The sequence below is a fragment of the Nothobranchius furzeri genome, chromosome 8 (genome assembly GCF_043380555.1).
Source record: "Nothobranchius furzeri strain GRZ-AD chromosome 8, NfurGRZ-RIMD1, whole genome shotgun sequence".
Lineage (NCBI taxonomy): Eukaryota > Metazoa > Chordata > Actinopteri > Cyprinodontiformes > Nothobranchiidae > Nothobranchius > Nothobranchius furzeri.
In genome coordinates, this window is record NC_091748.1 from 70,157,146 (window position 1) to 70,170,534 (window position 13,389).

Sequence of the window (13,389 nt, forward strand, 5' to 3'; positions counted from 1 at the left end):
TTGCTTCAATAATAAAGCAAACAAGACAGAAAACAAGACGCTGTGCTTGTGAAATCGGAATAAACAACTCCACACCTGTAAAGATTTTATTTGGGTATAAAGGGCCAGCGGGCTGTGCAACAAAAGCTCAGAAAAAAGGGGATGACAAATCCTGGTCAGCACATTCAGTTTTAATATTGAGCACTGCACATCAATGCACTGCAACTAGCCGAGTGTGTAGTCAAATGAATGTGCAAATGACATCCATTTCCAACAGACTACAAGGCCTTAATGCAAACGAATCAGGAGGATTGGGAGGAATGTGTTTTAAATTGATGTGTGGGATTTTTCATTTTCATTAGAAAATAAAACCCCAAAGAAGAGTTTATTTTTTTTGTAGATACAACAAACAATTTTAAAATATTAAGTGGGACACATCAGTTTTATACAGCACGAGAGTCTAGTCCGACCTGTGATTCCTGCCTGTGCAGGAAACTGATCACAGACTTAATGATACTTAGTAATGAAAGTGCATATCTTAAACTCAGAGCATAACTGAAACAAAAGAGACAGCTGAGTACATATTTCTCTAATTTCCCTCTGGGATTAATAAAGTATTTTTGAATTGAATTATATTATGGTAGATAACAGGAATCAGTATTGAGAAACAGTGTTGGGAAAGTTACTTTTAAAAAGTAATTAGTTATAGTTACTAATTACTTTGTCAAAAAGTAACTCAGTTGCTAACTGAGTTACGAGATTATAAAAGTAACTAATTACCAAGAAAAATAACTACTTAGTTACTTTTTTCATTAAAGAATGCAAGAAAAATGGGTTAATTGAACTTAATTTACTATAAATTACTACAATTGTGAAATATAAATGTCTAATGACTGGAACATAATAAAATGTATGCCAAAATGTTTTTTATCAACCTGAATAATTTAAATAAATAAGCACTTAACAGGAGGAACTACTAATAGGAACATGACACTAATCTAGACTATTAAAAGGTCATTGTGAGATATTTAACAAGACCCCAATCAGCTACAATTTAAAATTGCAAATATAAACACCTGTAAAGGTTCTCGAGCCTTTAAATGGTCTCTCAGTCTAGTTAAATTACAGAAATTAATGTAAATTTGCACAATATTTTAATTTGTCCAGCTTCACATAATTGTGTGTTTTAGTAGCATTTCTGTTGCTGGTAATCTAGTGATGGTTAAATAAGTAAATAAAATCATTTAAAATGACACTAGAAGAGGCACAAGCCTGATGGAGGGCTTACATTTACTAACTTGGGTCAGACCCAACCACAGAAGAGCTGAAGCTGGGTGGTAAACACACACAGGTAGTTCTAATAACACCTGAGCTCCATGACGTCTGAGACTGATGCATCAGTGTTACAGCAGGACTAAACACATGATCAGAAACAGTTTACAGCTGGATGATCTAGGAAGGTAGAAGATCAGGACGTCTGAGCGGTGAACAGGTGAGCGGACCTTCAGGACGTCCCGCCGTCACGCTAAGAAGGGCACGGCTGCAGATCCACACCTGCAGCCGTAGACTAATCATCACGTCTTCCTCGTTCTTCATGGGTCGTGATGCTCTTGGATGAAAACATCTACCTCTTTAGCTCCTGATCAGCTGATGACAGCTTCAACACACCGCGCTGCTTAACGCACGCATTTCCTTATCAGTAACAGAAACAACGTTTTGATAAAAGAAGACGGTAATTAATTAGTTTGCTCGTTACTGAAATAATTTTTTTTTATTAACACGGTTATTTTAAACAGCGTTATTCCCATCACTGCTCTGTTGTGTCTACAGCAGGCAGTGACTGAGACAGTGAGGGTCTCCGCCCACCCGGCCAATCATCATCGTGTTTGTAAGTGCGTTACCGACACCTCTCTCTCCCAGGCTGCAGCGGAAGTGTGGCGGTCAGAAAGCCTCACGCTGTTGCTCAACGTTCGACAAGCACACAGTAACGCACAACCTTCTGTCCCCAGTAACGGTAACGGCGTTGCGACAGTGGGAAAGGTAATTAATTACATTATTCCGTTACCTAAAAAAAGAACACCTTTAGTAATGCCATTATTTTAAACAGCGTTATTCCCATCACTGTTGAGAAAGAGACGTATTGTGGGCAGTGGGCTGCAGTCCTTTTAAATACAAGTCTCACTACCAGTGAAGGAGCCTCTGGGTGCTTTTCAGTGTGAAGTACGGATCAACCAGTTAAATAACAGCAGAAATAAACAACAGCAAACGGGTTACTCCAAACAAACAAAAACAGCACACCAAAAAAAGTCAGTTGGATGTTTTTTTAAGCCATACAGCGCCCTCTAGCTGTGATTTAGAGCTTTTTGAATAAACTTAAACACAGGGTTGAGTAAAGTGAAGGAAAATGACAAATATCTTTTAGATGGAAACATTTGAGTTTGTGTTGCAGGTGTTCGAGGCAGTGTGAGGTGAATAATTCATGTCTCCTTGGCCCCATGTGAGTTGGGATGTGTTTGTGCGTCCCACTCACGGTTGTGTTGAGGCGGTACGACATGAGCTCGCTCTCGCCATCGGGGGGGATGAAAGAGATGGTGCGATCGTTCTCGAAGCGTGACAGGCGGACACACTGATGAAACTTCACATCCTCCAGCTCCACCGTTTTGCTCTTCTCTCCTGACACACACACACACGCACGCACGCACGCACGCACACACACACACACGCACACGCACGCGCACGCACACACACACACACACACACACAAAGATTAAGAGGCTTTAATGCAGCCTTGGGGGAAATCAAGGTCAAGGTAATAATGACTAACAAACACACACACACACACACACAATCACACACACACACCCCCTACAAAAATAGTGCAACCGCATCTATTTCACCCTCCTCTTGTCCCCCGTTGAACAATTACTTTGCTTCCACACACGAGCGTTCAGACGCTTTGCCCTCAATACCCGCTGTCATCATCGCCTCCCCACTGGAGCCCAATCAGCTGCATCACAAACAGTCACACCTGCACCAACACCCATGGAATCAAATTAATGAGTACCGTAGGATCACCCTGAGCAGCAAAAAACAAAACAACAAACCCTCTCTACTCATACAAGGTTTTTAGATAACGTTTCTATCAAACACTACAATTAGATTACTGTTTCATGGGGTTTTCCGCCAATCACAGTGAAAATTTAGCATCTCCATTTATGGGTCATTACAGCGAATCATCTGGCTGCATCTAACCTGATCTTCTACTCTTCCACCAGTTAGCTTCATGTCCTTTTTCACTGCATCCATAAAGCTCTTCTTGGTCTTGCTCCTTTCTACGTGTCCAAACCATCTCTGCCTGGGTTCTATGAGCTTATCACCAAAATGTCTAATATACACATCTATAATCCCTTTGCTGTACCAAATCAAATCAAGCATCTTCTTTAGCGATGTTCGACATAAGCATTCTTATCAATGCCGGATGATAGAGCCTAAATTCCTACTTCTTCACAAGTTGTGCCAAATAAACAAAAATATCTTAAAACCTAAACTTCAGATCTGATGTGTTTTGATATTTTAAATGAGAAGAGAAGTAGATTTTGTCATTAAGGGGGTAAAAGACTAATACTGATGCATTTTAATGTCAATATTGGCTAATAAGATTTGGTGGGCAGAAACAATCGGACATCCCTAATTTTCATCATGCAGTCAATAGAAAAAGACCCAGGAGTGCTTGCAGGAATGTATTTCACTCAGACGTTTAAACAAAAACATTTACATGTTGAAAAATAATTAAGTTTTGTCATTTATTTGGTCATTTTTAAAAGGAACTCCGGCTATGAGGACATGGATGCCCTAATAAGCCACAAATTTTCTGCTGTACCAAACTATAATATTTAGTACATTATTTGACATATGTGGGACGCCATCTTTTCCACATGCAATGCACTCTGGGGGCAATGACGTATATTGGTTGCTCTTGGAAGAACAGCTATTGGCGTTAGTGTTTCTTTACGCACTCACCGTATTAATAATGAAGTAAAATGCCGCATTGTGCTGCTTTTGGATGTAATTTCCAGTCAGAGGGCAACAAGGGGAGTGATGTGAGTTTACACAGCTTTCCCACTGGCAAGAAGAGGAGAAAGCAGTGGGAAGATGCCTGTGGACGGACACAACTTCCCAAAGATCCGCGGCTGTGTTCCCGACATTTTTCTCCTGATGCGTTTGAGGCTTTTAGTCGACCACGACTACTTAAAGAGCTCGCCGGAGCAGTTGGGTATGAGAGAAGGCGGAAACTAAATGCTTTACCAACCATTTTCCCACACAAGGAGCCTAAACGCCCTCGGAGAGACGAGAGACGCTGGACGCCCTCCTGAGCCGACAACCCGCTCCTGCAGCTGCCGCTTCTGCCACGTTCAGCGAACCATCGGACACGCCACTCGTCATGGATGAAGCTGAACGTTCACCTCTCCCGTCAGTAAAACAAGCACAAAGTGCAGCAACACAGTGTTCTCCAAATATATAACATCTGCAAAAATGATTAAAGTCGTTTCACTGAATATCCTAATCATCTATAGAGCACACGACAGCTCTGCTAATATTCTCCTAAATCATTCATAAGTGAATATGTTTGATCACACGATAGCTCACCGTTAACTTCTGCTGACAAAAATGTGAGCTCTTGACAACAAACATTCTCCCTCTCGGTTACCATGGAGACACATTTGCCGCACACGCACCACCGGCTTTGTCCTGCTCTCGCTTCATCCCGCCCTTCTTGCTCTTCATTTTGATGCTCGTTTTGTGAAACATGGTCAGTGATGTCATCATTAATGTTTCGCTCTGGTTCAAATTGAAAAGGCTGAACAGATGACATGTTGATGTCGCTGAACAGTCACTACAGGGTCCCAAAGCCGGCCGGTGCAACCAAGGTACAACCATATGACGTCCTTACCCAGAGTGCATTGCGGCGCAAACAACAATGGCGCCCTACGAGTTAAACTATTTTTGCAAATTTTATAAAAATGAAGACATTAAGAAAGTTTTTTACACCACTTTAATATAACTGAAACTAACATTTATCTTTTAAGAACCACAAAGTTTTGTAACCTGGGTTTCTTTTAAAAGTAGGAAACAGATAACACAAACATCGCAAAAAAAAAAAACAAAGGGTGTAAGCTGAAGCTGCCTACCCTTTTTGCACAGATTTCCTGTAATAAAAAAAATTCAGGTGACAGGATTTGGAGTGTTATTTTCTAGGGATGAGCGAGTACACCGCTATCTGTATCTGTTCAACCAACTAAATTATCTGTATCTGTACTCGGAATGGGCGTGGTATAACCCGGAAGTGGGCATGATTTAACCGGAAGTGGGCGTGGTTTACATCAATATATTATTTTAAGTCTGAAATTGATATGGATTGATCAGAAGTTGATATGTGTATTGTTTATTTGAAAACTATTTACAGAGCAGCCTCAGAATAGAGATTTAATATTTTTGATCACAATAGTAAAGGAACTATTACAGAACAAGTGTTTCAATAAAACCAGAACTTTAATATTTAAGTGCATGGATTAATACATCTGAACTCATGCAGTAGGAACTAGGAAATATGAAATGCTAGAACCAGATAAAACTTTATGTATATTTTTTAATTTTAATTTGATTAAACTGATTTTTTTCTTAATGTTCTTGGCATTTTGCCACACACAAAGTTAAACAAAACAATGTTGATTGAGGTGTGTGTGTCTGAGAGAGATAGAGAGGGTGAGAGGGAGAGAGATGGAGTTAAAAAAAAACCGACCGGAGCGGAGGTAGTGAGTGACTGATGCAGCACGTCAGCTCTGTCTTGTCAAATGCACCAGGTAAGTTACGAAAAAAGTAACTTTAATTATTCAACCGAAAAAGAGGCGAGCTGAAGAAAACCTAGGGAAAACTGAAGAAACGTGAGCAACAGTGAAGCAATCACAGCGAGATCCGTTACTGTCTGTGTGTGTGCGTGGATGAGCCGGACGGACTGCGCTCCCGACCGGCTAGAGAGTTTTGTGTGTAGGGAGGGGCGGGCGCTCTATGTGACTGGCCAATCACAGAGCGTGAAGACATTCAGTTACCCAATGAGGATTTTCCTTCAGCATGATTACAGATATTTACGAGTTTTACTCATTTCATGCAAGTACTCGTCAAAAATGTTTTATCCGGCTCATCCCTATTATTTTCTGATTTTTGTACATCTCACCTCTGATCGGCAAACTCCATTGGCTGACTCCGTTTGTGCTGCAACACTGATATAAATAACACAAGCCTGAAGGAGTTCTGCTGTGTTGTGGAGTTGCTAATGCTAACAGTTAGCTTCTATTAGCCGAGACGTTATCTGCAGTTTCCTGGACGCTAATCCTACCAACAGCCTTCCCCATCGTGAGTCAAGATGGGTGAGTCCATAATGTTCAGTGACAGTGTGACGTAGATCTGTCAAGATTTTCAAATCCTAGACTTTCACCGTCTGTTTTCTATCAGAATCTAATGCAGGAGATAGGTGCAGGAGACATTTTCATGTTCAGCCTGCATGCTAAACTCAAAGTGGCCGATTATAATCAGGAATAAGATTTAAAAAGTGATTTTTCAGTGTCCCACACCTTTAATACTGAACAATCTCACCATTAATTTTGTTTAATAACACCTCTTAAATTGTGAAAGATTTAAAATCGACTCATCTTTCTAAAACTTTTAGAAAATATTATTCTCCTCCAGGCTGAGTGAAGGAGTTCACGGCTGGAAGTTGTAAAAGCCAACCAGTTTTGCGTCTCCATCTGGGGTCTGCAGCACAAAGTCCCCTGTTCACCCCCTCACCTTGGTTAATAGAGGGTGCTGAGTGGTGGAAAATGGTTGTAGTGACTGTGAGCCCTCGGCTAAATCCTCCTATTCAACAGTCAGCTAAAACCTGCTTTACCTGCTCTGAATGCAGTCCTGGACCAGCAGAGCCCTGTCACACAGACAGCGTGGAAGTGTGTGTGCATATTTATGCATGCTACTTCCTTCTTCATTGTCCTCTCGAGTCTGGCTACGTGCAGAGGTTTATGCATCGCCTCTTGCTGAAGATGTGGGGGAACTTGAACGCTCCTCTATTGATTTGGGTTTGGTGTGTGTTTGTGTGTGAAGTAAATACCGCTCCTTAAGTAGTAACTGGATGAGGTCAGGTTAAGATAATATATGTGAAAAGAAAGTCCTTGTTAGGCAAAGGCCCTTTAGGAACATGTATCCATTTCTGTCTGTAACAGGGGGGGCTGGCGCCTATCTCCAGCGGTCAATGGGCAATCAGGCGGGGTACACCATGGACAGAGAGCCAGTCCATCACAGGGCAACACAGAGACACACAGGATAAACAATCATGCACACACAGCTAAGGACAATTTAGACAGACCAGTTAACCTAACAGTCATGTTTTTGGACTGTGGGAGGAAGCCGGAGTACCCGGAGAGAACCCACACATGCACAGGGAGAACATGCTAACTCCATGCAGAAAGATCCCAGGCCGGGAAGCGAACCCAGGACCTTCTTGCTGCAAGGCAACAGCTCTAACCACTGTGCAGCCCGCAGTTGATCATATTTTATCAAAAAGATGGGAAACAAATGACAAAATATTCAACAACAACAAAATGTATAATAAGAAATAATAAATTCATAATTAAATACCTGAAAAACTAAGAAAAAATATACATTTTTAGTCATCCTAAAATCAAGTGTTACTTGGGAGGAGCCATTTCACACCTTAAACACCACAGTGCCCGCCCTAACCTTTGAGGTTATTGTTATTAATTGAAAAAGATCTGAATTATTATCCGTTCCACTGCTTTACATGCAACTTGACTGTTCCCCCCACCCCATTTCTGTGTTTCATCCACTAGAGGGCAGCATTACATGACTTTTCTTCTCATACTTTGGTTGAAACTTCAAGAGATAAATAGTACACATCATAAATGTAAAATATTTATTTAAACAAATCAACCAAACACAACCCAAGATGAAAAAATGGAGACTAGTATTAATATTCAGTGGGGAAAAAAACGTTTGATCGCTATTCCCGATCAGTGTTTATGGAGATGTGTTATTTCCCACAATCTTACACACTGCTGGGATGTGTGTGTGTGTGTGTGTGTGTGTGTGTGTGGGGGGGGGGGTCCTGCAAACAGTAGCCACAGACCTTCACCTTTCATCTGCAGGGCTGTTGCCTGAGGAGAGGATTAACTCAGAGGCAAAGAGGCTAGACAGTGATGGAGTCTTTCCTCTTCAGTGAGGAACAGGAAGGGCTGAGGAAATGTAGGCCAAAGGGACGAGGAAGAGGAGATGGAAAGGGGGGGGGGGGTGCAGGGATGGGAGAGAGGAGATTTAGCTGTGAGAAACAATAAAAGAAAAAAAAGTTGGCACAGAGGGAGGAGTGGAGGACAGATAATAGCTACACGTGGGAATCAGACAGAAAGAGATGAGGTGTGAGGGTGAGTTCAAGGTGAGTGTGAGCAGCTTTGAAATAACCCAGCATGTCATTTTTATTCAAAAGTTCTAACATTTTCAAAGCACATTTGACAGCTTAAGACCAATTTATATCAGTCACACTAAAGTCTGGGTGTTTGAAGCGAAATCTAGCTGTGATATTTCAGGGAAATGTGTAAAATGTTGTAAAATTATAACCTGTGCAACTGTGTCTGAATAGTTTTGATTTGTTATGTTTGGATTTTATTGGAGTGTTGTTGCCATGGTTTCACGTAAGATTATTCCAAATGGTGCTTCAGATGTAGCTAATAAAATGACAATATTATAAATAATATTACTTTAAAAATAATATCTGTGAATAATATTTTGTATCAATGTAGAGTTAATCAATACTAGAGGTGCAGTAGGTGATGTTTTTCTGGAGCATTTCTTGCCATATTGCTTGAAATTATCTTCACATCCCCATGGCAACCAATAAATCAAACTTTAAACGTAATTTTAACTACTTCTGACCTGTACAAAAATAATAATAATAATAATAATAAACCTGATCCAATCATTGTGAACACCCTGTTCTTAATGATTGGATCCTGATCCATCCATCAAACTGCCCTCTGAACATCTCTCCCCTGATTGCACATACTGCACCAGGGTTTCCCCCAGCGCTTTATAAGCCTGGCGGGCCGCCAGGCTTTGCTTGGCCACTCGCCAAGCTAAGCGTCATGCCCCGCCCCCTCCCCGACACTACCGTGTCCGCTGACACAAACGGCGCAACGAAATTAGAGCCCTCCATCAGCTGACACTGGTGAGAAACAGCAGCGGAACGTGTGCTACCCCCCTCACCCCCACCCCCGCTCTCACAGAGGAGAGCTGCGGGATGGAGCGTACCCCCCCCCCCCCCCCCCCCAAGGCTTAACTCATTTTCTGGGGGAAACCCTATACCCTATGTGCAAAAATCTCAGGTTCTAAACAGGAAGTGAAGACAGAGATGGGCCAGCTAGTGTAATGTTCTCTTTGCAAAAAGTTTTAGATATTTTGTTTAGTCTGGTTCTGTTCTCGGTGAGAAATCTTTAGGTGACGAACTTGTTACTTGTAAACGCAGCCTGTGCTCTGTCGGCTGGTAGAGCTGTCCGCCAGTCTGTTATCTTGGCAAAGTGTGTGTGTGGTGGTGGTGGGGTTTGGACAAGCAGAGAGAGTGTTCAGAAGGAGGTTCGATTCAGGTTGTTGAAGTTCTGACCTTTTCTTTGTGGGTTTTCCCATATTGTTGGCAGCACTGAGCTGCTGTGATTTTGAAGTTATTAATAAAAGAATAAAGCTAAAACGACCTTGTTTCAACCATAAAAATGCCACACAGCATCAGCTAGCATACTAAATTACAATTATGTAGATGCGTTATGTCAGAAATTATGGCAAAAAAGGTGCAAACAACAGTCAACAAAGTCTAACTGAACCTTTGGGCATTAACTTTCCTCAGATCTGGAAGCCTTTTCTGGAACTCCTATCCCACCTTTAAATCGTGTAGTTTGATGGTATTTTAAAATGACAAAGGAAAAAAATATATATTTCTAAGTCTGTAACCCTTCCATCCAGCTTCTGCCCCCGATCCAAAGTCAGGTCACAGGTCTAGTGAGGAGTTAACGGAAAGCTCTGCCTTTCAGCTCAGCTCTTCTGAGAAGCCTCAGAAGTTTATATAGTCTCACCAAAAACCTTTGAAATGTAATGTTCCTCATTTTCATTGTGAAGGTATAAATGCTCTAAGATGTATGAGTGAATGTGTGCACTGAACGTGAGTGCTACTTACTGCCTGTGATCTCAAATAACACTTTGTCATTGAGGCCGAGCCGTAGTTCTGGCATTCCTGACAGGACCACTTTGAGCTTGATGCTACCCACTATTTCACTGCGCAGGACGCTCCCATTGGCACTAACCTGCAGGACAGAAGACATAAACACAACAGCTTAATAAACAATTTGTTTAAAAAGTGTTTCACGGCCATTTTTTTAAAGTTCATAAACTTTACTTTGCTTTTTAGTGTTTTTATTACCCGTTTTGTCCTTTGCATTCTCTTGTTTTTCACTGGAATTTCCAACAAAAGACTCTTTTAGCCAATAAGCAAGCAGAACCCTATTTAAAAGTCCCTGGTCACATAAAAGGAAGTGGAAAGTATAGCTACGCAACAGTGGTTAAATACCTTCACGTCATTAATTTCAACTTGATGGGTAAAAACTTGCAGCTGTGCAATAAACGTGGTGCTGGAGGGAATTTCTGAACATGAAGAAACCATGAAATACCTTTATACTCAGTGTTTTCTGCAACCCAAACAATGTATTATTCAATTTCAGTGTGTGTATTAAGCTTCAGGGCGGATGAAATGTAATTATTGTAAAATAGGCAATCATTGCTATCAAAAACACTATTTTTATTACTATTTTGTAATTTAGGTTATTCTTTTAAAGTCAAAGTTCAAGTCTCACACTGGTGAAATTCCACCTCCGGATTTGACCCATCCCTGTGGGGACGCGTGAGCTGCAGCACTGGCTGCGCTCGGGAACTATTTGGTGGTTTTATGAGACAAATCTATTTTAGTGTGACAGTAATTCCACCTTAAAGGCTCCATATCATGCTATTTTAAACCTTTGAGAGCAAAGGTAAGCATAGTACATGATGAAATATTACCACTGGCACCATTGAGAAACCATTTATCTTAAATATGAAATATTTTCAGTCGAAATTTATATCTGGAAATAAAACGCTTTGTTTCTGTGAAGCTCCGCCCACACCCACTTCGACAAAACGTGCCTGCGACAATGTCTTTGGCTGACCATTGGCTATGTTGGCTATGGTAGTCCAGTGGTAAAGGTGCCTGCCTCCCACCTCAGTTTTTCCATGTGCTGACTATTGTTCAAATCCCAGTGGTGTCACCAGTAATTTAAGTAGCCAGCTGAAGCAGATTTCATGGGGTTACCCAACCCGGGCCGACCCGGTACAGATGGGAATGGCCCATTAGAGTCAGAGGACTCCATTCATCCATTCACACACACGTAAAGCCACTCAGACCAAGTCACTCCTTATGAAACAATGAAAACATAAAATAGAATGGGTGGTAAAAGACGTTTCCTCAGAAGTTATTTCAAAGAAAGATGGGAAAATGTGCAGATGAGTGAAAATAAGTCAGGGATTAACAGATTATTTTCATTTACATACACCCTCTTAGCTATATAACACATATTTCTATCGTTTGTTCTCGTCACTGTCCTCACCAGAAGATTTACAGACTCTATAACATCCATAAAAACTTCATTCTTCCTGTACTTGATGCCTTCTGACCGCCAAGACACGGCGTTGGTAACGGTGGCGGGCGGTCGAGGTGCCCCCACCTCTAGTTTATGGCCCTGCTGGGTGATGTACCTGAAAGAGACGAATAAGAAGGGGAGAAGGTATTAAAAAGCTCCAGCTATGTTCAATGTCACTCTGTAATCCTGCTGAGCAACACCTGAAAAACCAGAAGCACAGCAGAGAATAATGACCGAGGCGCACATTCAGAAGCTCAGAGACCAGATATCCAAACTTTATAACACAAACAGCTGCAACAATAAAGTAGAATATTACATTTAGGGCCAGTGTGAACTCAGTTATTGTTAACAACAACATGTTCTACTTTCCCACCTCTTGTTCTGAAGTAAACGAGTTACCCTGGAGTAAAAGACTTAAAGCAGCTTTGTTTTTATTAAGCAGGAAAACCGTTCATGGGCATAATTGGAAAACAGAGATTTACATAGCTATTGTGGTCCCTGACAATAATGCAGCAGGTGCGTTTGTGTGACTATAAAGCACAGCTTCGGCAAATGAAAAAGTTCTCTCAGAAGCAGTGATGCATGAAGAAATACTAAAGAGCTGATTAACGTTATGGCTTTAATCTGTTTATTAAGGAGAAAATAGCACAAGAAAGAACTTTAATTAATGTGCAACTTTGCATCTTTCTGTTCAAAAACAAAATCAGGTGGCAATCACCGATGCATGTTAACAATCCCTGTCTGTTTAACCTCATTTGTGAAAGAGAGAACGCTGTTTCCAAGAGGACAGAGAAGCTGACTTGTTCGTGTCAAAAATGTTCCTCGTCTGTTTTGGATTCAATTGTTTTTTTTTTTCCAACAGCTGCAATCCGTGCTACCCGAGTTAATTCCCCGGAGGAAAAAATGAGGTGTCATGAGATTTAAAATAAATAAATAAATAATTAAATAAATAAAGCAGCTCAACTTAAGATAAACATCACGTGACCTGATCTGTTGTCACTGTACACCTGCCTGCCGCCGTTGCTCACCTCTCACTGCCTTACTTTAAAGGTTCTGTTATTAATTTATCCTTAATATTCTACAAGCTAATACACAGCAGCGTTACATCCTTTTTTTGTGTACGAAGACTGTAAAATGCATAAAAACTTGTTATTAGGGCTGCAGCTATAGAATATTTTAGTATTCGACTATTCTTTCGAATCCCCGTCGATTAATCGAGTATTCTATTTGACGAAGTTTCAAGTGAAACAAGACTGGTTTGCTGCTAAAAATCTGAAATTAAAACAGCTAAACGATAAAACAATATGCATTAAACTGGTGTTGTCTAGTTTCCTCTTTCCCAGCTGATATTTCTAGTTAATGTTTTATTGAACTAAATTTGACTTTCATTTCATTAACATTTTAGGTTTGCATTAATATAACTCATCCTAGTCAAAATAACATATCTATATATATCCATATATGATCAATACAATGTCATTATTTCCTCAACATATTCAGTGGTAAGCTGCTGGAAATGCTAATAAAATTTTATTTCTACTGGTAATGAAACAGTGGCACATCTATTTTATTATGCACAGGTTGGCAGCTTAATCTAGTCTAAATTGAATCAGATATAGAAGCGTTTGTGTGTTAC

General features: G+C 40.7%; 1 protein-coding gene across 4 annotated transcripts in view; it reads right to left on the reverse strand.

Moving 5' to 3' along the window:
- Positions 1–13,389, reverse strand: part of ap1m3 (adaptor related protein complex 1 subunit mu 3) — a 114,653-nt gene that overhangs the window by 61,281 nt on the left and 39,983 nt on the right. For all 4 annotated transcript variants that reach the window (XR_011521343.1, XR_011521344.1, XM_054752093.2 and 1 more), the window contains exons 5-7: positions 11,721–11,868; positions 10,262–10,388; positions 2,510–2,652 (exon numbers count right to left, since the gene is read on the reverse strand). Coding sequence is in view for 2 of the 4 variants with exons in the window: in XM_054752093.2 (XP_054608068.1) it covers positions 2,510–2,652; positions 10,262–10,388; positions 11,721–11,868 (418 nt within the window). In the remaining 2 variants the exon portion in view is untranslated. The remainder of the gene's footprint in view (positions 1–2,509; positions 2,653–10,261; positions 10,389–11,720; positions 11,869–13,389) is intronic.